This window comes from Jaculus jaculus, chromosome 23 (assembly GCF_020740685.1).
Source record: "Jaculus jaculus isolate mJacJac1 chromosome 23, mJacJac1.mat.Y.cur, whole genome shotgun sequence".
Taxonomy (NCBI): domain Eukaryota; kingdom Metazoa; phylum Chordata; class Mammalia; order Rodentia; family Dipodidae; genus Jaculus; species Jaculus jaculus.
This window is the reverse complement of record NC_059124.1, coordinates 9,079,425-9,104,372: the sequence shown is the minus strand read 5'-3', so window position 1 is coordinate 9,104,372 and position 24,948 is coordinate 9,079,425. Positions and strand designations below refer to the sequence as shown.

The 24,948-nt window shown below is 54.8% G+C and overlaps 1 protein-coding gene across 2 annotated transcripts; it reads right to left on the bottom strand.

The window, feature by feature from the left end:
* Positions 1 to 592: 592 nt before the first annotated feature.
* On the bottom strand, positions 593 to 23,318 carry Plekhg6 (pleckstrin homology and RhoGEF domain containing G6). Of its 2 annotated transcripts, XM_045139609.1 has the most exons (16): positions 23,257 to 23,318; positions 21,950 to 22,160; positions 20,609 to 20,764; positions 14,789 to 14,953; positions 13,838 to 13,933; positions 13,537 to 13,587; positions 13,042 to 13,191; positions 11,607 to 11,717; positions 11,307 to 11,456; positions 10,803 to 10,940; positions 10,357 to 10,476; positions 9,894 to 10,026; positions 9,658 to 9,773; positions 2,664 to 2,809; positions 1,102 to 1,788; positions 593 to 925 (listed from the first exon to the last, which is right to left on the bottom strand). In XM_045139609.1, exons 2-16 carry the CDS (start codon positions 22,085 to 22,087, stop codon positions 916 to 918), a joined length of 2,367 nt encoding a protein of 788 aa, XP_044995544.1. In that variant the 5' UTR covers positions 22,088 to 22,160; positions 23,257 to 23,318; the 3' UTR covers positions 593 to 915. The 2 variants fall into 2 exon arrangements, with proteins under 2 accessions (XP_044995544.1, XP_044995545.1); XM_045139610.1 differs by lacking the exons at positions 21,950 to 22,160; positions 23,257 to 23,318 and having other exon boundaries at positions 20,658 to 20,753.
* Positions 23,319 to 24,948: the final 1,630 nt, after the last annotated feature.

The window sequence follows — 24,948 nt, the reverse complement described above, 5'->3', positions numbered from 1 at the left end:
CCCTCTCCTCCTCGGGGCGTGCGCTGAGCTCGAATCCGCGGACGCCCTGGAGCTAGCGCGCTCGCTCTCCTTCTCGGAGCGTGCGCCGGGCTCGAACCCACGGCCGCCCTGGAGCTAGCGCGCTCCCTCGCCTCCTTGGAGCGTGCGCCAGGCTCGAACCCGCGGCTGCCCTGGAGCTAGCGCGCTCCCTCTCCTCCTCGGGGCGTGCGCGCCCATGCCGGGGAACGGGGACGGACTTCTTTAAACTATCCAGCGCCCTGCCGTGGGTGCGCGCAGCCCAGCGAGGCTGCTCACTACTGGGGGGTCCCTTCCCCCCCCACACCCCCTAACCCTCCCCTCTTCCCACACACAACAGTAAATAAGCCATCTTTGTATCACTTCTATTACACTAAGGGAAACTCGGCAACCCCTTCCGCTCCCTGCCTTGGACCGAGCTCACACGGCGGAACCGAATTGTCCAAGGCAGGCGCAAGCACCGAACAATGGGTTGTATGTGTGTGTGTGTGGGTGGGGTCTCCAGCTGGAGCCATGAACTCTTGTAAATACACTAAAAGCTCTAAAAGGAAACCTCCGGTCCTGGAAAAAAAAAAAAAAAAGAGAGTGGTCTATGGGAGGCTGGAAACGCCAGGTCTGCCCGCGCAATGGCGCCCTCGCACCGCCCCGGGTAACCGGGCTCGGTCTTCCCACCTTCATCTCGGGTTGAGCAACCAAGTCATGTTTCCGCAGAGCTTTATATTTGAGGCCCAGGGATGTCTATGATACAGAAATGTACAGTTCGTGACCTCCAGAGTTCGCCAGCAGGCACCCCGGCACCGGCCTATTATTAGTGGGCAGTGTGGTCCTTGAGGTAGAGTCCAGGGGGTGGGAGTGATGACCATTTCCTCTGGGAGAAGTGCCAAAGGTCCGCAGCAGTCCTCACACCTCCCTGTAGAGGAAGAAAGGCGGTAAGTGTGTGATGCCAAGGTCAGTGGCCGTGGGCGACAGGGATAATGGGGAGCCGATGGGCCCCCTCCCGTCTTGGTTCCTGCTTTGCACCGCCCTCCTAGGCTGGCCCATCACTGCATACACCCCATCCCACCGCATCTTCCCCTGGGCACTCACGATGTGGACAGGGGAGTGTCCAGCTGTATGACGTGGGGTCCCCTCATCCTCTGCAGCTGGGCCCGGGTCAGCCTCCGGGGCCTGCCATCCCCAGGCACCTGGGCGCCCTCAATCCTCTGGCTGGCCAGCTCCTCGCGGATCTCTCTGAGCATGTCCTCGGCCCGCAGAGGACGGCGGTGGCGGTGCGATGCTGGGGAGCGAGGTCCGTCATCTTCCTCCGAGGACTCCCAAGGGCTCTCCCCGGCAGAGTCGGTGTGAGTGGGAGAGTCCGGGCGCTGTCCCCGCCGCTGGGCCCTGTGCAGGGTCTCCATCACGACATTCCCTGGCACCGAGGTGCCATCTTCCTCTTCAGACCAGGATGGGGGCTCTCCCCTGGGAAGACTGCCCCCTCTCCGTAGCCCTTCCGGCAGTTCTGGGGCGCTTCGGCGTTGGGGGGCTTGGGGGTCGGGGGGCTGGGGGCGCAAGGGGACATCCCGGAGTTCCAGCGTGGAGAAGGTGAGGCGAGGGTCCCGACGGAGGGCCCTAGGGCGGAGCCTGCTCAGCAGCGGGGAGCCAGAGTCCTTGGGGGAACCCGGGATCAGAGTGCCGTAGCCAGAGTCCGAGGTGTCGTCCGGTACCGAGGGCACCTCTTCGTCTGTACCCTCAGTCACCACCAGGAGCGGGATGGTGGTGGTGGGCTCGGGGGTCCTGTGGTTAACAGCAAACAGATGCCCAGGGGTCGTCCCTCGGAAGTCTCCCTAAGTACTCGGTCCAGAAATGCCTCCTCCAAGAATGTCTTGTGCCACCCTCCTTTCCTTATCCCGCAGGCCAGAATGTACTCAGAAACACCTTTGGGAGCCGGGCGTGGTGGCGCTGGCCTTTAACCCCAGCCCTCGGGAGGCAGAGGTAGGAGGATCGCCATGGGTTCAAGGCCACCCTGAGACTACAGAGTGAATTCTAGGTCAGCCTGAGCTAGACTGAGACCCTACCACGAAAAACAAAACAAAAAACCCAACAACAAAAACAAACCACCTTTGGCTGGGCTGGGCATGGTGACCGGGACACCTGTGATCCCAGCACAAGGGACGATGAGGCAAGAGGACTGTCATGAGTCTGAGGTCAGTCAGCCTGGCCTCCATCGTGAGATCCTGTCTCAGAAACCAAACACTCAACGCCTGCCATGGCATCTGGACGGTGCATCGAGCAGGTGGCGGTGTATTTGCTGAGCAGAGCCCTGTCGGGTCCTCTCCTCCCTCAGTATGCTGGTCAGCGGCTGTGTCGTCGTCCCCCCCTTCCCGTGAACCTGTACATCGACAGACTCAACCGTGTCGTCTCCCATCCCCCTGGCGCTCCTCTCAGGGAGTCCGCGTGCCATGTCCGTGTCTTCCATTCTGTGCCCACACAGGCTGGCAAGCACTATAGAGGCTACCCTTTCACACGGCTGCTGCCAACTTGCCACACCTAGCCTGTCATCTGTACCTGCGCCAAGTCCCCCAGGGTCGCAGGGTCACTGCTCAGACTTTTGGGTTCCTCTTCTGACATCCCTACCTGTGCCCACCCCCCGTCCTTTAAGAGGGTCTTACCTCCCGTCTGCGCTGCTCTGAGAGCCCTCTGCGGAAGGCGTGGAGGGCCTGGTGCTTGGGGACTGCCTGCCCTGGTCCCGATACAGGGCCAGGAGCTCCCTCTTCTGCTGGACATACTCCTCTGCCTTCAGCTTCTGCAGGGCGGCCTGCGGGAGGGGCTCTCATTATTGCAAGCTTTCTTTCATTCATCTGGGCACGGGGTTGTATGCTGGACGCGGTGCCAAGCACTTTCTCTTCGTTACCCTTAATCTTTACAACACCCTTCGGAGGACAGGTGTACGCGCCCTGCTTTCTTCCTGAGAAATGGGACCTGGGAGGTCAAGTGACCACCGGAGGGGCAGTTCTCAGAGAATAGGAGCAAGATGCGGAGGTGATGATGGGGGGTGAGCGGGGTGAACAGAAAGCCCCCTTCCCTTAGATATGATGGCTCGCCCTGCTTTGCATGGCTCCCGAAAGCTGTCGTGTGTGCACCATCTTTTAGGAAGTCCTTTCTGATCGGGGTGATTGATAGTGGTGTGTAGTACTGCCCCCCCCCCCCGCCGCCCCTTCCAGCACATTCCTCTCCCATCACCTGAGCCTTCACCCTGAACGTGAAAGGAGTAAGAGGACAGGGACAGCCTCTGCCCTCGGCCGAGGACTCCGCTGCCCTTCCGAGGGATGAAGGCAAGGCTGCCTAGGTGGACGCAAAGACAACGCGTCTTTCTTCCTTCTTTGGTATTTCGTACCGCACACAACAGCTGAGAGGAGGCTTGGAAAACACCTCCGTGTGCGCGTGCCGGCTTCTTTGGCACACAGCACGGCTGTGAGCCCATCTCACAGATGAGAAGACTAGACTGCAGAGACGCAGTGACTTACAGCTGGGGAGATGCTCAGTGGTTAAAGACACTTGTTGGCCCAGGTTCAATTCCCCCAGCCGCCCACATAAAGCCACTGTCGGGCCGGATTTGTTGGCAGTGGCAAGAGAGCCTGTCTTTCAAAGCAACTAGAGCACAGATAATCTCCACACACACACAATTGGTATGCCCCCAATTCTTAAAAAAAAAAAAAAAAAAAGAGGGCTGGGGAGATGGATTAGTGGTTAAGGCTCTTGCCTGCAAAGCCCAAGGATCCATGTTCGACTCTCCAGGTCCCACGTAAGCCAGATGCACAAGGTGATCACATGTGCGGCCAAGGGGGCGGAATTACAAAAGAAAATAAAAGAAAGGGGTAGCCTGGTATGGTGCCTCAGGCCTTAATCCTAGCACTTGGGGGTCTCAGGTAGGAGGATTACCATAAATTGGAGACGAGCCTAGGCCACCGAGGGAGTCTCTGCCTCCAAAACAAACACGCCAGCGCACATAGGAATAAAATGAGATGTGTGACTCTAAAGGCATAGGAGAAGAGCAGGTGAGCTGGGCAGGGGTGCTCTTTATGTCAGTGACCGCCCAGCTTTTCAGGGGCAGCCTTAAAGGACCAAGAGTTACCGAGGGGCGTCGGAGGGTGGGGTTCATGAGGCAGGGCCCGAGGAGACATGGAAGAGGAGGCTTGGTAAGGAGGGAAGTGGCTGCTGCGGGCAGTGTAGACATAAATATTGTGAGGACACTAAGGCGTTTCCAAGCTGGGGAAGAAATGGTTGGGGCCTGAGTGTCCCACCTCCTTGCTCTGGGCATGCCTCCACTGTGATTTCACAGCAGGGGAGCTTGGTGCCCCGCACCCCCACACAATGCTGTGTTGTGACTCTCTGGTCCAGGCCATCCTGGCCGTACCATATTCATACTTTGCTCCTTAGCTCGAGGAGTGTGAGCCAGCAGCTCTGGGGCTCCTATGAGCACAGGGGTGGGTGGGTCAGGACAAGACTTGTGACAGGGAAGACGGACCTGCACAGGGAAATGACAGTTCTCCTTTCCCCGGCTCTCCCTCCGGTTACTGAGGCGGAACCCTGGGTGGGACAGGAAACTACCCTCCCACGACGCGTCCTATGTCTTCTCCACTCTGCGCAAGACTTCATCTCCCAGGTCAGTGTGGGGCCCAGGAAGGAGGGCCAGGAGAGCTGCTTGTCCCCGAGAGGGACTGTGCCCTTGGCCCTCCCGTGCCCGGCGTTCAAGTTTGGATGTGATGCTGGGGGAAGGGAGGGAGGACTCCCCAGGCAGGATTCTTCTACCATCGCCTCTGGAGAAGCCTCTAGACGGGCTGCCTTCTCTCCTTGCAGTCCTGAGCCTTATCACATGCATCCACTCTCTCCCCCAAACTGGACGGGGAGGGATTTCTAGGTGTCCCCTGACTCCCTAAGATACTGACCCCACTGGCTTCCCAGCTCTGTCCCATGTGCTCAGCCTTTCTCCTTCCCTGTCACTTCACCTCCGTCCTTTCCCCTTTTCTTCTCTACACCTTCTTCCCCCACCTCCTCCTCCCTCTTATTTTCTTACCCCCTTCTCTTTCTCCCCTTAAAAAAGTATTTATAAGCCGGGTCTCGTGGCACACGCCTTTCCTCCCAGCACTCGGGAGGCAGAGGTAGGGGGATCGCCATGAGTTCGAGGCCACCCTGAGACTCCGTAGTGAATTCCAGGTCAGCCAGGGCCACAGTGAGACCCTACCTCGAAAAACAAAACAAAACAAAAAAAATATTTATTTGAGAGAGAGAATGAGAATGGGTGCACAAGGGCCTCCAGCCACTGCAAACAAACTCCAGACACATGAGTCCCCTTGTGCATGTGGCTTATGTGGGTCCTGGGGAATCGAACCTATGTCCTGAGATTTCCCAGGCAAGTGACTTAACCACTAAGCCATCTCTCCACTGCCCCCCCCGTTGTGTTTTGTTTTGTTTGTTTGTTTGTATCTTATGAGACTTAATATGCAGCTCAGGCCTGGAGTTCACTTTGTAACCCAGGCTGGCCTTGAATTCATAATCTTCCTACCTCAGCTTCTTGATTGCTGGAATTGTAAACATGTGCTACCACACCTGGATCACTCCTATATATATATATATATATGCATATATGTATATATGTATGTATATGTGTGTGTGTATACATATATATTAGAGGGAGCAAGGTTTGGGGTGAGAATTGGTGAGCCAGGGCCTCAGACACTGAAGTCAAACCCCAGACGCTTGCGCCACCTAGTGGGCATGCATGACCTTGCACTTGCCTCACGTTTGTGCATCTGGCTAACGGGGGATCTGGAGAGGGGAACATGGGTCCTTAAGGCTTTCCAGGCAAGCACCTTAACTGCTAAGCCATCTCTCCAGCCCCTCACTGCTTCATTTTAAGCAACACAACGACACACGTCTGTGGAGTGTCCATGAAATTCAGGGTCTTGTTGCCAAGAAGTTGACATAAATTTTCTGGGTATTTCAATATGTTAGTTACCATTATCACTGGCTTCTCAGATGAAGACCAGGATTAAAAAAAAAACAAACAAACATGAGTGGGGCTGGGGAAATGGCTTGGTGGACCCTGGTTCGATTCTCTAGGACCCATGTAAGCCAGAGGCACAAGGTGGCGTATGTGTTTGGACTTCGTTTACAGTGGCTGGAGGCCCTGGTGCATCCATTCTCTTTCTCTCTGCCTCTTCCTCTGTCTCTTTCTCTCACATAAATAAGTAAATAAATAAATAAATAAAATATTTAAAAAATGAGTAAGTCACCAAGAACATGGGGTGCAAGCCAGAGCAGAGGGCTCTGGACTCTTCTCTAGACCCTGGCTGTGACCCTCTGCTGCATCCCCCAGTGTGCCCCGCTTTCGCTGCTTGGCCTCCATGTCTGATGACTGTTTCTGTTCCTCTCGTGGCCTCCTTTTTCTCTTTCCAGCTGCTATATATGAGCACGTGCCAGTCTTCGGTCTCTCCACCCTGCCTGAGAAGTTCACTTTCTGTTAAGGGCAAGACCTTAGAAGAAGTAGTCTCACCAACATTTCTGTAAGGGGGAGGTGAGAATTCCAACCCCTGAACAGGGCTTCAGGAAGGGACGGAGAAATACCCTGTAAGGGGGAGGTGAGAACTCCAACCCCTGGATAGGGCTTTAGGAAGGGACAGAGAAATACTCTGTAAGGGGGAGGTGAGAATTCCAACCCCTGGACAGGGCTTCAGGAAGGGACGGAGAAATACCCTGTAAGGGGGAGGTGAGAACTCCAACCCCTGGATAGGGCTTTAGGAAGGGACAGAGAAATACCCTGTAAGGGGGAGGTGAGAATTCCAACCTCTGGACAGGGCTTCAGGAAGGGACAGAGAAATACTCTGTAAGGGGGAGGTGAGAATTCCAACCCCTGGACAGGGCTTCAGGAAGGGACAGAGAAATACTCTGTAAGGGGGAGGTGAGAATTCCAACCCCTGGACAGGGCTTCAGGAAGGGACAGAGAAATACTCTGTAAGGGGGAGGTGAGAATTCCAACCCCTGGACAGGGCTTCAGGAAGGGACAGAGAAATACTCTGTAAGGGGGAGGTGAGAATTCCAACCTCTGGACAGGGCTTCAGGAAGGGACGGAGAAATACTCTACCCTCCCCCTACCACACGTTGAGATGGACAGTGACCCCGTGGAGGGTTCTGGAAGAGTGTGGTCTAAGATGGCGGCAGGGATGGGAATTTCATGCTTCCTCACACAGCCAGAAGCTTCACTGCAGTTTGGTCACTTTTCTCGAACAGTCTGCAGAGGCTGTCAGGGGCTATCTTCTCTTTTACTTTCTTTTTTAAAATTAATTAATTATTACTATTATAATTTTGGTTGTTCAAGGTAGGGTCTTGCTCTAGCCCAGGCTGACATGGAATTCACTACGTAGTCTCAGGGTGGCCTTGAACTCACGGCAATCCTCCTACCTCTACCTCCTGTGTGCTGGGATTAAAGGCGTGTGCCACCTCGCCTGGCTTTTTTTTTTTTAAATTAATTTATTTTTTGAGACAGAGGAAGAGGCAGAGAGAGGGAGGGAGAGGAACAGAGGGAGAGAATGGGTGTGCCAGAGCATCCAGCTACTGCAAACGAACTCCAGATGCATGCGCCATCTTGTGCATCTGATTTACGTGGGTTCTGGGGCATTGAACTTGGGTCCTCTGGCTTTGCAGGCAAGCACCTTAGCTGTTAAGTCATCTCTATAGCCCTCTTGACCTTTTTAAAAAATATAAAGACTGCCAGGCATGGTGATGCACGCCTTTAATCCCAGCACTCGGGAGAAAGAGGTAGGAGAATCGCTATGAGTTCAAGGCCACCCTGAGACTACATAGTGAATTCCAAATCAGTCTGAGCTTGGCTTCAAGGGATTCCAAAGGGAGAATATGGGAGAGGAGTTGTCTTAAGACTGGGAACAAGGGCTAGAGAGATGGCTTAGTGGTTAAGTCCTTGCCTGGGAAGCCTAAGGACGCCGGTTCAAGGCTTGATTCCCCAGGACCCACGTTAGCCAGATGCACAAGGGGGCGCATGCATCTGGAGTTCGTTTGCAGTGGTTGGAGACCCTGGTGCGCTGGTGCGCCCATTCTCTCTCTCTCTCTCTGTCTGTTGCTCTCAAAAAAAAAAAAAAAAAAAAAAAAGACTGGGAACAAAAGGATGAGGGGCTAGTCCTGAGGACAGAGCAGTAAAGAAATAAGGCTGGGTGTGGTAGTGCATTCCTGCAATCCCAGCACTCAGGGATGCCGCAGCAGATTTCCAGTTCAGCCTGGGCTATATAAAAAGTCTCAAAAACAAAACAAGGGGGCTGGGAAGATGGCTCAGTGGTTAAAGGTGTTTGCTTGCAAAACCAAAAACAAAATAAACAACAAAAAGACCAATAAATAAATAAATAAATAAAGGGAAGGGGGCTGTAGGAAGGAGAGGAGAGGTGCTTCTGTAGTGAGCCCCCCCCCCTCCAGTAACAAAAATCCAACTCAAGACTGCATCTTTCGTTGCCACTCTGCTCCTCTAGTGGGTTGCCTAATGGCTCTGGTAAAGGTTAGGCTAAAACCTGACCCTTGGAAACTAGAAATGGGACCTGATTTAGGCAAAGGGTCTTTGTGGCTATGGAAAGATCCCAAATTAATGGTCACAGGAGGAGATGTTCCTGGGCTTGGGGTGGATTCTAAATCCAATGTCTGCTGTCTTTATAAGAGGAAGGAGAGACCGGACACAGACATACGGAAGGGAAGGCCAGAGATTAGAGGCCTGCCAAAGGCCCCTGGAGCCACCAGAAGCTAGAAGGTCCATGGATTCCCCCTGGAGCCCAGGCCAGAAACTCAGCCCTGCCAATACTTCGGTTTTAAATTTCTGGCCCCCAGAATTCTACCTCTACCTTCTTTAAACCTTTCACTGGCTCAGTGATGTCTACGGGACAAAGTTCAAGTTTGTTTAGCATGGCATCCAGAAATGGGCATGATCCAATGGTGCCTGCCCCCACCCCCCGGATGCCCTCTGGCTGCGTCTGCCCTTGCAGTACTGAGCTATAAAGTCAGTGGTTTTTCTCAGCACGTGTGGCTGTTTCTTGTTTGTAGTTTCTATGTGGAGGAGTCTCCTCCTTTCCTTTCTCCTTCACCTGCTGTATTCCCACATTCTCCGCAATGCTCCGTCATTGATTTCCCCTCTCTCCTGCTCCAGACAGAGGTCACCACTCCTTCTCTGTCCTCCCTCCTCCTCTCTCTCTCTCTCTCTCTCTCTCTCTCTCTCTTGTCTACCTGTTTCTATCAGGTGTACCCTGGCTTCCCTAACTAAGCTACAGCACAGAGTTGTGGAGGGCAGGAATGGTGTTTTCCTCTTGTCTGATTTCCTGGCACCTGGCCTTTAGTACCCAGCAAATCCCTGTAAATGTCTAGTGGAAGATGGAGTTTTAGAAGTTTCAGGGTGGGCAAGCCATGAGGCTGTGCCACGTGGGGCTCTCTCCGCAGCTGGCTCAGTCGTTGGCCGCAGGCTTAGGTTCCATACCCCTCCGGAGGGTGCTGGCAGCTGATGGTCCAGTCTGCACCTCCATAACAGCCCCTCTGCCTTCCTCCTCCATCTTGCGATGCCATTCCTGAGCTCTAGTGATGTGTGCCCAGCCCTCCCCATGCCCGGCTTCCACCCACCTGTGCCTGCTGGGTCTTCTCCAGCCACCGAGCACGATCCTTGGAGCTGGGGCAGTGCACCAGGAGGGCGCTCGAGACGCACTGGAACTCAGTGAGGTGGATCACCAGGAAGCTGTCTGCGCGGAGGAGAAGCTCCGCTTTAGTAAGGGACACGCCCCACCTAACCCCGACCCTCACCACCGCCCCCCTGCCCAGAGTAAGGGGAGAGGACACGGTCCGAGGCACGTGGGACATACTGGGGTCCCGCAGTGGTCGGCACACGAGCTTCTCCAGCATGATCGGGGGGCGGATGACCTTGGCTCTGTCCGTCTTGCGCTGGGGCTTGGTCACCAGGAGCACGTCGGAAAAGAGGAAGAGGTACACGTCCAGCTGGAGGCGGGGGTGCACAAGAAAGAGACGGGGGTCACCTGGAGCCAAGGGGAAGGGAGGGAAGGGATCTGGGCTCACTGGTGGATGTGCGTGATCACCAGGGCAAGCCCGGGCGCTGGGGCGTGCTGGAGCCAGCAGAGGATCCATGTGGTCCTGCTTCTGGAATCACCGGCAGGGGCCGGCTGGCTCAAGGTCATTCCGACACCCAGACCCCAGCAAGGAGCATGTCCTGTTCCCCCACTCCGCCCACCGCTCTTTCTCCGTGTCCGCCGCGCCTCCTCCTCCTGGGCTCAACCCCCATCTTCTCACCGCTGTCCTGGGCTCCCTCACCTTCCCTTCTCGCCCCTCCTTCACTCGCACAGGTCCCTCCAGCAGCAGCTGCCTTGTGTGTTTGGGGGCAACTCCAAGTATAGGGGACATCAGGTCCAGGGTGGAGAATGGACGAAGGTTCTGAGGGACACAGAGAGGTGGTGGCGGAGAGGGGATCAGAGCCCCGCGCAGCATGGCACGTGCGTCCATCTTAGCCCGGGGTGGCCCTTCACCCTGCCGCCAGCATCTCCTCCCTGCACTTGGAGCCATAGCAAATGCCCCTGCACCTCGCTTTTTTCACTCCTCCCGCTCCAGCCTTTGGACCCTCTACATAGGAAAGGCTGATGGCACCCCCACTGTGGCCCTCAGGGCATTCAGACCTCTCTCCTTTCCTGCCAGGCTTGTCTTATAAATTCATTTCTCTCGCATTTTCTGAGTGCCCCCTCCCCTTCTTTCTTCTCTCTCACCTTCTCTACTTCCTCACTGGACGGCTCCAGCACCTCGTAGGGCCCAATGCGTTGGGCCGCAGCCATCAGGCTCTCCTGCTCCTCGCCCTGGCGGACCTGTCCGTTGATGTGTTGCAGGAAGGACTCCACAGCCTCAATCTGGGGAGGCGGGGAAGGGAGGCGCAGCTCGGCCCCTGGCTCTGGACAGCCCACTCACTCCCCCACGGGCCGCCATAGCACTCTGATAGCCGGTTGAGCCCTCAGGAATCCCTGAAGGGGGCTGGAGGGATGCCTTAGCCGTTATGGCATTTGCCTGCAAGGCCGAAGGACCCAGGTTCGATTCCCCAGGACACACGTCAGCCAGGTGCACAAGGGGGCGCACGCGTCTGGAGTTCGAGGCCCTGGTGCACCCATTTTCTCTCTCTTTTTCTCAAATAAATAAATAAATAAAAGAATCCCTGAAGATTGTCTCCTCCCCCTCCAGTCCCCAGCTCCCGAGGGCCCTGGGCCGGCCTGGGCACGCACCATGGCATTCAGGGCCTCTTGGGCCTGCGGCTCGGGGCTCCTCCTTAGCACGGCCTGCAGCAGCAGCGGGTACTTGGTGATGCGCTGGTGAGGCTTGATGAGCAGGTCGCCCAGCGTCTGCCTTCCCGAGCGCTTGTGCCTCTCACACCACTGCGGGGTTGGGGGGGAGGAAGGCGGGAGTCCGTCCGCAAACGCTCTTGCCCAACCCGCTGAGCATCCCGGCCTTGCACCTAGCTAAAGCCTGGCCACGGCCGGCCGGGCCGCGCCGCTGCGCCCCTCTCGTGTTCCTGGGCACCGCACCTGCACGAAGGTGTGGAACAGGGGGTTCGTGTCCTGCTGCTCCCGGGCATAAGCCATGGTCTGCTTCACTCGCAGGCAGTACTGGACGTACGGCTGGAACTGCTGGCCAAACTGGAGGGACAGATGGGGGGCAGGGGCAGGGAGTTGAAGAAGGTCATGCATACAGGCCCCGGCTGCAGGACCGTGGGATCAAGGTTGGGGAGGGGGTGGGCGCCCCAAATGGCCCCTGCGGGCCTCCATCTTCCAGCAGGGCTGTCGCGGTCACCGCCTGGCCGCCCTCGGAGCACCTAGCTCTCCTCCCCGGCCATCAATAATTCAGCCCATCTGTTTTCACGACCTAGTAGCTCTTATTTCTGTGACTTGCAGGTCGCCCAGAAACCCTGCTGTAATAGAAGGGGATGCCAAGGACGCTCCAAGAACTGTCCCACCGCGTTTCTACCCCAGTCCACTTCCTGCTAGGCGTTCATTTTCTGGCTTGGTGCACTTGTGGAAGAAACTCTAGGCCCAGGCCCGCTTGCTTTTGCTTGCACTGCACATTCGAGGAGCCTCTGTGGCCTTTTCTAGACCCCCTAAGTCTTCCCAGGGGTCTCCTTACCCAGCAATTTGTTAATGAATCTCTTGTCTAAGAACTAATTAAGATTTGATAGTTGCCAGGTACGGCAGCTCATGCCTGTAATCCCAGCAGTAAAGGAGGTTGAGGCAGGAGGATTGTGAGTTTGTGGCTAGCCTAGGCAATAGAGCTAGATCTTGCCAGGAAGAAAGAAAGAAAGAAAGAAAGAGAGAGAGAGAGAGAGAGAGAGAGGGAGGGAGGGAGAAGACAAAGAGAAGAGAGGGGGAGAGGGGAGGGGAGCTAGGCATTATGGCACATGTCTTTAATCCCAGCTCTTGGGAGGCTGAACAGGAGGATTGCTGTGAGTTCAAGGCCAGCCTGGGACTATAGAGTGAGATCTAGGCCAGGCTAGGCTAGAGTGAGACCTTGCCTTGGAAAGAAAGAAAGAAAGAAAGAAAGAAAGAAAGAAAGGAAGGAAGGAAGGAAGGAAGGAAGGAAGGAAGGAAGGAAGGAAGGAAGGGAAGAAAGAAAGGGAGGAGAAAGAAAGAGCGAGGGAAGGAGAGAGGGAAAGGAGGGAGGGAGGAAGGAAGGAAGGAAAGAGGGCAGGAGGAGGGAGGGAGGAAAGAAGGAAGGAAGGAAGGAGAGAGGGCAGGAGAAGATGACAGTGAAAGATGCATAGTTGGTGAGAACTTCCTTTTCTTCCCTCCCCTGAAGTAGCCATAGTTTCATGCGCTCAGAGCCTCCAGAAGAACAAAGAGTCCCCGGGACAGTCACACCTGCAGAAGGGAGTTCAGGAGATGAGGTGATCTTTTGGGGTTGGGGCTGTGCACAGTGGATCCCTTCGAACTGCCCCCACCTGCCCTTTCTGAGCCTCCCCAGGCTCACCGACAGGAAGCCACTTTGCAGGCTGATGGGGTCCAGAGGCTCGCCAGAGGACCGAGCCTCCTCCAGGGTGGGCTCCAGCGTCTCCTCCCAAAAGCTCCGGTGGGCTCGAATCAGGCTGGGGACATTTCCAAACAAGGTCTCAGCTGATACCTGGAGGAGCAGGCGGGTCTTAGCGACAGGTCCTGCCAGTCACCAGCGGAGGTATTGGAAGAGACCCGTGAAGACTGTGTGTCTGGACAGCGGGGCTGAGCGGGAAGGGATGAGCCGGGCCGGGCCGGCGTGACCCGGAATGTCCTGGGAGCATGGGCACTCCGCCCCTGTGGCTCTCCAGCCCTGAGTCCAGAGAAACCGGGGACGTGTGGCATGCGGGGAGTCCAGAGCAAACATGAAAGAGGGAAGGCAGAGGTGTCCCCGAATATTAGGGCTGTGAGAATTCAGACAGGGCAGCTTGGAGGGCTCCCTGTACCCCGCCCCTTGAGCCAGGGTCCCGCTCACCTCGGTCAGCAGTCCCACCCGCTGCAAGTTCAACAGACCGGCAGCCAGGAGCTGGGGGGGGGGGATGGGGGAGACGGGCTCAGCACCTGACCTCCTGCTAGAGCCCCCGTCCTCAGGGTGCCCCAATCCCATCAGCTTTAGGCCCTCTCCCTTGACCCTGAGCGCTCTGAAATCAAGAGGGCGGCTTGGAGTCCTGCCTCTCCCTCGCCCGTCCACTAGCCCCTTATGCTCAAGGAGAATGGGGATCGTGCGGGGGGGGGGGGGGGAGGGGCTGGGAGGGGAGGAGCTGAGGGTGTCTCACATCGGTCATGACCTTCAGCTTTCTCACGTAGATCAGCTCCGTGGTCAGGAGCTCCCACAGGGCTTCCTGCTGGTGGCAAAGCTGCCTGCTCATCTCCTGCGGGGGTGGGGGTGGGGGTGGGGTGGGGGAAGGACAGTGTTGGGTCACTTGGGGAATTGCTCCTGAGCCTGCACCACAGGCTCTGGCTCCTCTACACATGGCCTCCAGTATGCAGGTGGCATTATCCCCATTTCCTCCTCAAGTTTTATTAACATCTTCCATGATTATAAACAATAGCCCATGGTAATGCCCTCCCTCCCCCCACGTTCCCCTTTGAAACTCCGCTCTCCATCATATCCCCTCCCCATCTCAGTCAGTCTCTCTTTTATTTTGGTGTCATGATCTTTTCCTCCTCTTAGGATGGTCTTGTGTAGGTAGGGTCAGGCCCGGTGAGGTCATGGTGTCCCCCTTTTTCATGTGAGGTGGCTGAGGCTCAGGGAAGGTCCTCTGTCTTTACCAAGGTGTCACCAGCAGGTGGCAGAACTGGGATTTGAATAAGACCAAGGTGTCTCCAGATGTTTTCCCACCTGTCCCTATATTCCAAAGCCATTCCTTTTTTTTAAAATATTTTTTTTTAATTTTTATTTATTTATTTATTTGAGAGTGACAGACACAGAGAGAAAGACAGATAGAGGGAGAGAGAGAGAATGGGTGCGCCAGGGCTTCCAGCCTCTGCAAACGACTCCAGACGCGTGCGCCCCCTTGTGCATCTGGCTAATGTGGGACCTGGGGAACCGAGCCTCGAACCGGGGTCCTTAGGCTTCACAGGCAAGCGCTTAACCGCTAAGCCATCTCTCCAGCCCCCATTCCTTTTTTTTTTTTTTTTTTGTCAGAAGTGATCTCTCTCTCTCTCTCTTTCTTGGGGGCGGGGGGGGGGGCGGGGTTACCTGTAACATCATGTTTCAGGCCCACCTTGTGTCCAGGCACCAGCTCCTTCCAGGACTTCTCCATGGTCACGCTGATGTCACCACCTTCTCCTATCTCCCAGTGCCTCCGGTCCTCAGGGGGAAGGCGGGGCATCCCAAACATGCTGAATGTGTGCAGCCTCACCTCCAGCTCATGGGCCTTGGTGACTTCCTGGAAGAGCCAAGAAGGACATCGGTTGGTCACATCCTCAGCACCTAGACCGCTGGCCGTAGAAGGGATGTGTCTGGGGTGGCGTATGTGTGGACACGACCGCGCTGTTGGAATGACAGGGGAGTGGGCGTTGCCGGAGCACAGCGAAAGGAGCTCTGGTCTGCAGAATGAACCCTGGAGAAGGTCCCTGGACAGAAAGCCTCCCTGACCAGACAGACACCTTCTAGGGAATCTCTTGATTCAGAATAGAGGTGGGGAGTATAATCAGACTGTGCAAACTGAACAGAGAGTTCTCGAAGGAAGAAATACAGATGGCCTATAAACATCTAAAAACAAGCCTGGAGAGATGGCTTAGCAGTTAAGGCGCTTGCCTCCGAAGCCTAAGGACTCATGTTCGACTCTTCAGGTCCCACGTAAGCCAGACGCACAGTGACACAAGTGTGCAATGCTGCGTATGCACACAAGGGGGCGCACACATCTGGAGTTTGATTGCAGTAGCTGGAGGCCCTGGTAGGCCAATTCTCTCTCATAAAAAAAAAAAGGCCAGTCTGTTGGGCTTGCCTCAAAAACAAAAAAAACAAAAAAAACTGCAAAACATGTTCTACATCCTTAGCCATCAGGGAAATACAAATTAAAATTACTTTTGAGATTCCATCTCACTCCTGTCAGAATGGCTATCATCAAGAAAACAAACAAGGGCTGGAGAGATGGCTTGGTGGTTAAGCGCTTGCCTGTGAAGCCTAATGACTCCACTTTGAGACTCGATTCCCCAGGACCCATGTTAGCCAGATGCACAAGGGGATGCACGTGTCTGGAGTTTGTTTGCAGTAGCTGGAGGCCCTGGCCCTCTCATTCTTTCTCTATTTGCCTCATTCTCTCTCTGCCTGTTGCTCTCAAATGAATAAAGAAAAAGAAAAAGAAAACAAATGACAATAAATGCTGGCAAGCATGTGGAAAAAGAACCCTTCTACACTGTTGGTGGGAATATAAATTGTGGAAATCAGTGTGGATGTTCCTGAGACATCTAAAAATATATTTACCATGGGATCCAGCTATACCCCTCCTAGGCATATATCCTAGGGACTCTACTAAATATCTTAGAGACACCTGCACATCCACGTTTATTGCCGTTCTATTCACAATAGCTAGGAAATGGAACTGGCCTAGATGTCCCTCAATGGATGGTAATGAAGATGTGGTACGTTGGTACAATGGAGTTCTATTCAGTGTTAAAGAAAAATGAAAATCATAAAATTAGCAGGGAAATGGATGGACGTGGAAAGGATTATACTAAGTGAGGTAACCCAGGCCCACAAAGCCAAGTGCTGCATGTTCTACAAATGTTTAGACTTGTATGTGAGTTGGGGTAAAGGTCAGTAGCAGAGGCCAGTAAGCTACACAGGGGCCATACGGGAGGGAGGAGAGGGGCACACTTAAGGGGAAGGTGTTATATATATGTAAGGAGATGGACAGGTTACTGGGGGTGCAACGGCCTCAGGCCAAATGTGCCAACTGGTACAATAGTGGCACGTCTGTTATGGGGGAAACCAACTGCTCTCTAATTGGACTGGAGGCCTGCTCCATAGGAGGGAATACATCCCTGGTACTGAAAACCTAGTCAAAAGCTTATGTTGGGGTTGGTCAGGAGCCTATGGGAGTAACGCCTGCTGTTATCTGGCCAAATGCATAGATTATGCCCACCAAACTGTCCTGTAAGCACTTTTCTGAATGTTTATACCCATATATTAATGCTACTCTCACTTTTGGTTAGAGAAGCTTCTTTTTTCACATGGTGGTGACCTTGGGAATGACTCAAAAGTCACCACAGTGCTGAGAGGAAGTGACAGAGGATGCTCAGCACTGAGACATCTCTATCACATCCTCCAGGGCTCAGAGTCCATTGCGGAAGAGGTGGCAGAAAGAACATAAGAGCCAAAAGAAGGGTAGAACTGCTTAAAATGTAATCTTCCAGACACAGAATGTCCTGGATATCCAAGCCTGCTGCTACCTACATAAGATCTTCATAATAGGAAAACAAGATGACATCAAGGTCAAAGAGAGACAAACTGAGAGGGGGAGGGGATATGATGGAGAGTGCATTTGTGAGGGGAAAGTAGGGGCAGGAGGGAATTATCATAGTTTGTTGTCTATAATTATGGAGGCTGTCAATAAAAACGTTAAAAAGTATTTACTTGAGAGAAGGAGCGAGACAGAGAGAGAAAGAGCTAATGGGTACACGATGGCCCCTTGACGCTGCAGCTGAGGCCGGCCTTCCGCTCTCCATTTCCTGATCCTCCTGTCTCCGTCTCCAAAGTGTCGGGATCATAGGCATGGGCCACTGCACCTAGCTCAGAGCTGCGTCCCACTAACTGCTTAGCAACCAAGGCCATAGTGTCTCTGTGACAGGACACACATCTTTACAAAATGTATTTATTTCTTTATTTATTACTTGAGACTGAGTATGGACACACCAGGGTCTCTTGCCAATGCAAACAAACCCCAGATACATGTGCTACTCTAAGCATCTGGCTTTACATGGGTACTGGGGGACTGAACACAGGCTGTCAGGCTTTGCAAGCAAGGGCTTTCACTGCTCAGCCACCTCTCCAGCCCCCGACAGATTTCTTTTTTAAAAAAATATTTAGCTGGGCGTGGTGGCGCACGCCTTTAATCCCAGCCCTTGGGAGGCAGAGGTAGGAGGATCGCCGTGAGTTCGAGGCCACCCTGAGATGACAGAGTTAATTCCAGGTCAGCCTGGACCAGAGTGAGATCCTACCTTGAAAAACCAAAAAAAAAAAAAAAAATTGATTATTGATACTTTATAAATAAAATATTTTATTATTTATTACTATGAAAGCACACATACACACAGAGAGAAAGAGAGAAAATTGGAGTGACAGGGTCTCTTGCTACTACAAATGATCTCCAGATGCATGTGTCACTTTGTGCCCCTGGTTTCACGTGGGCGCTGAAGCATCAAACCCAAGCAGTCAGGCTTTGTAAGTAAACACCTTACACTGCTGAGCCATCTCTCCAGCTTCCTCCCCTCACTTTTTTGTTTTGTTTTGTTGTTTGAGGTAGGGTCTCACTCTGGTTCAGGCTGACCTGGCATTCATTATGGAGTCTCAGGATGGCTGGGGTTTGAACCCTGACGGGGTCTTGTGCATGGTATCACTAAGCTACACCTCAGCCAGGGAGGTCTTCAGGTGGAGGCCAGACTTAAGGAAGCACAAGCACATTGTGTCAGGCAACATTCTGACATTTGTCCACAAAATGGACAGGTTTCTTTTTTTTTAATTATTTTTATTATTTACTTTAAAAAGTTTTTTTGTTTATTTTTATTTATTTATTTGAGAGCAACAGCTAGAGAGAGAAAGAGGCAGAGAGAGACAGACAGAGAGAAAGAGAGAGAAAGAGAGAGAGAGAGAGAGAGAGAGAGAGAGAGAGAGAATGGGCCCAGCAGGGCCTCTACCCACTGCAAACGAACCCCAGATGCATGCGACCCTTGTGCATCTGGCTAATGTGGGTCCTGGGGAATTGAGCCTCAAACTGGGGTCCCTAGGCTTCACAGGCAAGCGCTTAACCACTAAGCCATCTCTCCAGTTCATCATTTTTATTGTTTATTTATTAGAGACAGACAGATGGAGAGAAAGACAGAGAGAATGGGCACGCCAGGGCCTCTAGTCACTGCAAACAAACTCCAGACACATGTGCCACCATGTGCATCTGGCTTATGCGGGACCTGGAGAATTGAACCTGGGTCCTTAGGCTTCACAGGCAAGTGCCTGAACTGCTAAGCCATCTTTCCAGCCCCAGATTTCTTTTCTGTTTGTTTTTGAGACAGGATCTTGCTACATAGTCCAGACTAATTTCTCCTGCACACAGTGAACGCATGCACTTGCCCCACACTCAGCTGAAAGTGGAGATTTCTATAAAGCAGCACGCCTTAAAATTTATAATTTTTTTTTTTTTTGGTACCAAGTAATGCAGACAACAGATATTTCTTACTTTCACTCTGCCAACTGTGTGGCAAAAGAAGAAAGGGGTAAGGCTCCCAGCTGGGATAAAGGATGGTGTGGAAGACTTGGGGATGGAGGGATCATCCTTGGCTCACACATTACTTGATAAATTCTAGGAGCCGGACATTTAGTATTAATAGTTGATCCCTAGGAAGGGGATGTGTCTCACCCAGTAGAGTGTCTGCCTAGCATGCGCAAAGCCCTGAGTTCAATTCCCAGTGCTGTGTAAACCGAGCATAGTCTCTGAATGTATTTATTTATTTATTTGTTTTTTTCGAGACAGGGTCTCACTCTAGCCCAGGCTCACCTGGAACTCGCTATGGAATCTCAGGGTGGCCTTGAACTCATGGCGATCCTCCTACCTCTGCCACCTGAGTGCTGGGATTAAAGGTGTGCGCCACTTCACCCAGCCTTAAAATTTTTCTCTTAATGGAGTTTTGGCCCAGGTGTGGACACCTTGAGACTACATATTGAATTTCAGGTTAGCCTGGGCTAGAGTGAGACCCTATCTCAAAAAAAAAAAAAAAAAAGAGGCACTTTTATTTTTTAATTTGTATCTACACTGATTCTTTTTTAAAACAAATTCACAAAACAGGGAGGCTGTGGTGGTTATTTTTAACATATGTTGTCTGAGTAACACATTCTTCTGCCTAATTCTCACAATAACCTTTGAAGACAAGTAGAACTGCTATTTTATTTATTTATTTTTGTTTTCTGAGGCAGGGTCTCACTCAGGCCCATACTGACCCGGAATTCACTATGGAGTCTCAGGGTGGCCTCGAACTCATGGCGATCCTCCTACTCCTGCGTCCGGAGTGCTGGGATTAAAGGCATGCACCACCACGCCCAGTTTATGGCTGGAATTTTTTTTTTCTAGGTAGGGTCTCTCTGTAGTCCAGGCTGACCTAGAACTCACTATGTTGTCTCAGGATGGCCTCATAGCGATCCTCTCACCTCTGCCTCCCAAGTGCTGGATTAAAGGCATGTGCCACCATGCCTGGCTTATTTTATTTATTTATTAAAAAAAATTTTTTTTGTTTTATGTTTTATTTGAAAGTGACAGAAAAAGAGGCAGAGAGAGAGAGGGCGGGGTGGGGGGAGAGAGGGAGGGAGAGAGAGAATGGGCACACCAGGGCTTCCATCCACTGCAAAGGAACTCCAGACGCATGCTCCCCCTTGTTGTGCATCTGGCTAACGTGGGTCCTGGGGAATCGAGCCTCAAACCAGGGTCCTCAGGCTTCACAGGCAAGCGCTTAACCGCTAAGCCATCTCTCCAGCCCTTATTTTATTTATTTTTGATGAGGGGGATAGAGCATGAGTGAGACAGAGAGAGAGAACTTGGTGCATCAAGGCCTCCGGCCACTGCAATCGAACTCCAGACGCATGTGCCACCTTGTGCGCTTTGCGTCACCTTGTACATCTGGCTTACGTGGGTTCTGGGGAGTCGAAATGGGTCCTTAGGCTTTCCAGACAAGTGCCTTACCCACCAAGCCATCTCTCCAGCTCCAGAACTACTGTTTGAAAGCCTGTTTCATAGGCAAAGAAACTAAGGTGAACAGTTTGGTTGTGTCGCCATATCATATGCTCCTGGAGAATGTCAAACTTGTAAGGCCATCCTATTTGAGGGAACCCTTACCTTGAGTTTGGGAGAGTGAGGGGGGCCAGCCCCCCAGTGGACTTTGTACCTCTTCTCAGACTCTGGTTCTCGCAGCACCAAAGGGGACAGGCCTCGGAGCTGGCCAGGACCCTTGGCAAAGGGGACGCAGTGCTGGATGTGTCCATGACTGGGATCCTGGGGACAGGGAGGAGAGGAGAGACGTCAGGAGTACAAGGTGAGGTAGTAGGGGGCCAGACTCGGCTCTCCAAATGATCCTTTCCTCCCCCAGCAACTTGGGCTGGCTCGCCCGCTCTCATCAAACCAGTTTGGTGTGGGTTCTGCTGCCCTGAATCACAGCAGCTGCTGCCAGGGAGGCCAGGCTGCGCTGGGCAGGGACATGCCTAGCTGGGGGCAGAAGTGGGGCACCTCCTGCCGTGCAGGGGAACAGGCGCACACATGCCTGGGTTCTGCGGTGGGTGCCCGGACATCTGCCCAGCTGTAGACGTGCAGATCCGTGCTGGGCTCACGGGGTCAGTGCGCCACGCGGGGCACAGTGCCATCGGAGCTTCTCCCCTGCCGTCAGCTAGCCTTCCTCGAACGCGGGCACGAGAAACCGCACAGATACATACAGCTTCCTCCCTGGGGTCGCGAGGGCAGCCAGTGTCCTTTGCCACCGGGGAGTGACTGCCCTTCCACACGCGGAGGCCATAGCCACAGGTCTCCGCCCAGGGCAGGCCTGGTCACATTCCTTGTCTACCTTGGCCTGAATTACCCCCGCATACTTCCTAGTGTCCCTTCCCACCCTCTGCCTCCCAGAGCCTCAGCTTGGGATGGAATCCTCCAGGGATGCCAGGGACAGAACAGAAGCCGGAGGGAAACGCTAAAGGAGGGGAGGGCAGCCAGGGCCCTGGCTTCCCCACCGGTGCCAAGCTTGGAGGTGGGCCAGGCAGGTGGAGCCGGGGGGTGGGGCCCAGGTAGTCCCTCCCTAGGAAAGCGGGGACACCCTGAACCTTTGCTCTTCTTTAGCACTGACTCAAAGGGAAACATGTCCCCGGGGGAGCTCTGGGTCTCCTCCCAGGTACAGACAGGGAGGTGCCTTTCCCACAACCTGTCAAGCAGTCCCTCCCGGGTAGCTGGCTGTGGTTTCCCGGGGGCTCTCTGCCTCTCCTGCCCTACTGCTGGGGACTGGGCATGAAGTCCTGGCAGTCTGGCCCAGGCACTGATCTTCTCTCCCCCACGGCCTGGCCCGGGGAAGCAGAGGAGGAGGCTAAGGGACAAGAATAGAGCAGCCCATGAAACTGTAAGGGGCCCGACTTCAAAGCCTGAGTGTTCCCCCTCCTGCCCCACCCAGGTCACCTCCGGGGCACTGCCTACACTCACCAGAGCAATGCCTCCTCCGGGATACACACTGCTCGTGGAGCTCTGGGCAGAGGCCCCATGGCGGCCCCCGTAAGTCTCAATGCGGGAAGCTACCAGGCCTTGGAGGGGGCCCTCATTTCGAGGACCAAAATTCTGCATCCCTTCTCTCCTGCGTTACCTCCAAAGGGTCATAGCTCCAATGTCCAGGGGAAAGGGGTCCCCCTTTTTTTTCCTGCAAGACAGAAAGGCCAGACTAGATCAATGGTTGGCACCAGGCTGGTGATCAAGGGCATGGGGGGCAGTACGATGAAATGGAGGAGAGTGCCAACGTTGTGGGCACTGGAGGGGAGGCACAGCCGCTTCCTCCCTAACTTGGAGGGAGATGGCAGGCCCAGGCACGTGCTGTGTAGAAAGCCCCTGGAGACAGACCTTATTCCTCATAAATCTGGGGTCCACACTGGCCTCGAAGGATGCTGTAGTCGCCCCTAAGAGGAGCTGGGAGCAAGAGTCGCAGACAAATAAATCTCTGGTGATCTGAGTACCCCGGAGTGGAAATCTTCCTTCTCACATACCACCTTTCCCTTACTAGTCCTGGGAAAACCTGCAGGTAGACCACGGCCGGGGTGTGGCCGGTCACCCACGTTGGTGCAGCCTTCAGGCTAACAATGACTTTTTACTTTTCACTGTGATTTTGATTTTCTGAGACGGGGTCTCTTGGAAGGGCTAGCCTGGAAGTCATTATGTAGTCCAGCTCAGGCTAGCCTCCGGACTCCGGATTTCTGCGACATTTGCTTTGCAGCCCTTACCTGGATGCCCATGGACACGCACAAGTTGGTGAGAAGAGGGTGCGTGTGTGTGGGGGGGGGCGGGGAGCAGATGTCACGCAGGGTTTTTTAAAAAAAAATTAACCCAGCAGAAGCAGCGCTTTGTCTCCGACCAAGTTTTGTCCTCCCCAGCCTCTGGGACACCTCCAAGGAGCCAGGAAGGTTCCATCCCTGTTCCCTAAACCTGGATGGAGGACCCTCCCCTTCGAGCAGGCAGTACCGGGAGGGGAGAAGCCCCAGGAGGGGGAGGTGGGCTCAAGTCCGGAGTTCCCAGGACAGCTTCGCCCGGAGCCCCTTCCTCCAATACCCCCCCAAGAACTTTCTGATTTAGGACCAGGGGACAGCGCTCATTGCGTCTCCTGCCCCCTCCATGGACAGTCCTCCGGCCCTCCAGCTCCGGCTCCGTCTCCCGTTTCCCTGTCACCATCCCCCCCGCCCCGGGGGCCCTTGACCGGGTCTTCCCCGCGCGCCCTTCCCGGGGTCCCCGGCCCGCCCCGCGCTCACCTGTGCGCGCAGGTGTCCGGGCGCCGGTGCCCAGGCCGTGCGCGGCCTCCCCGACCGCAGCCCCTCGGCGCAGCCGGGGACCCGGCAGCTCGGGCCGGGCGGGGAGGGGACGGTTCGGCCGAGGGGCGGGGCACAGGCTGGCACCACCCCCTCGGCCGCCGGGTACCTCACCGCCGCTGAGCGCTGCGCAGCCCGGGAGCTCCGGGGCCCCCGGCGATCGCGCGCCCCTCGGCCCGTGCGCCCCGGGTCCCGATCGCGCGCCCCGGAGCTAGCCGGCTAGCCTGCCCCCCGGGCCGGGCCGGGCCGGGCCGGGGCGGGGCCGAGGAGCTGTCCCCTTCCTTCCCGGCCAGACCCCGCGAGGCGCCAGGGTAATGAAGGGGTCCGAGAGGCCGGGCGCCGCCGGGAGGAGCTGGCGGGTGTGTGTGTGTGTGGGGTCATCGCCAGGGACGTGTGACTGGTGTCTTCCCCTTGCTGTGCCCCCCGCCCCCTTACCCTGCACGCCCTGCCAGGTTTAGACCGTTAACCAGGCTAGGAGAGCTCGCCTGGCAGCCGGAGGGGCGTAGGCCCGGGATCCCAGGCGCCTCGCTGCCCTCCGGCCTGCGAGTCCAAAGAGTGACCCTTATCTCTCCGAGGCCCAGCTGGCCTGCCCTGGCAACCGGGTGGAAGGCTGTGCGGGCGGACTTTGTCTTTGAAACGGGGAGGAGCGTGGTGCCAGGCTGAGCCCGAACCCAAGCTTGTTAAGACTTTGGGGGAGAGGGGAGGTGTCAGCTGGGGGTCACTCTCCCACCTCGTGGCCCATGGGCAGCACTGCGGAGACTTTGTCCAGGCTTTCTGTGAAAGGACTTCTTGTTTGTTTGTTTGTCTTTCGAGGTAGGATCTCACTCAAGCCCAGGCTGACCCGGAATTCACTATGTAGTGTCAGGGTGGCCTCGAACTCAGGGCCATCCTCCTACCTCTGCCAGGATTAAAGGTGTGAATCACCACGCCGGGCTTGAAAGGACTTTTTACACCCTCCCAACCCCACCAGATGCTGCCATTTGGTCTGAGGGTAGCGCTGGGTGATTTGAAGGCAGAAGTGCGTCCCGTGGATATGTGACTACGAGCCTGAGGCCTGAGATGGAAGCCTGGCCAGCCTGAGGTCCAGTCCTGTGCTGTACCTCCTGCCGATGGACGATGGACGGTGACTGGCACACGCCTTCACCCGACAGAGCTTCGGGAAGTTCATGAAACCCTTTCACAGCACCTCTCTGAGTCACCCACGGAAAGGCTGCTCTAGCTAGCGAGCGGAGATAAATGCTCAGAACGGTCTGGTCCTCTCTGGCTCCAGCTGCTCCATTAGGTCCACAGAGCTGTCTTCAGTTGCTGTTCCTGACCTCAGCCTTAGAATTTCCAGCACGCTCTCTCAGATGTGGTCTTGTGATTGTCTGTGGTACAGGAGTCCTTTAGACCTCTCGTGGTCTCTCCGTCCTGCCTCCTCACTGATCTGAAGGGTCATTTTTTTTGCGGAGGGGGCCTGAGGGGGAGGGCTTGGATGGGGCAGGAAGCACGGTGCCAAGAAACCAATGTTTGCACTTTCTTGCATTCACAGTATTCGTGTGTGTGTGTGTGTGTGTGTGTATGGTTGCCGGGCATGGTGGCTCACGCCTTTGATCCCAGCACTCAGGAGGCAGAGGTAGGAGGATCGCCATGAGT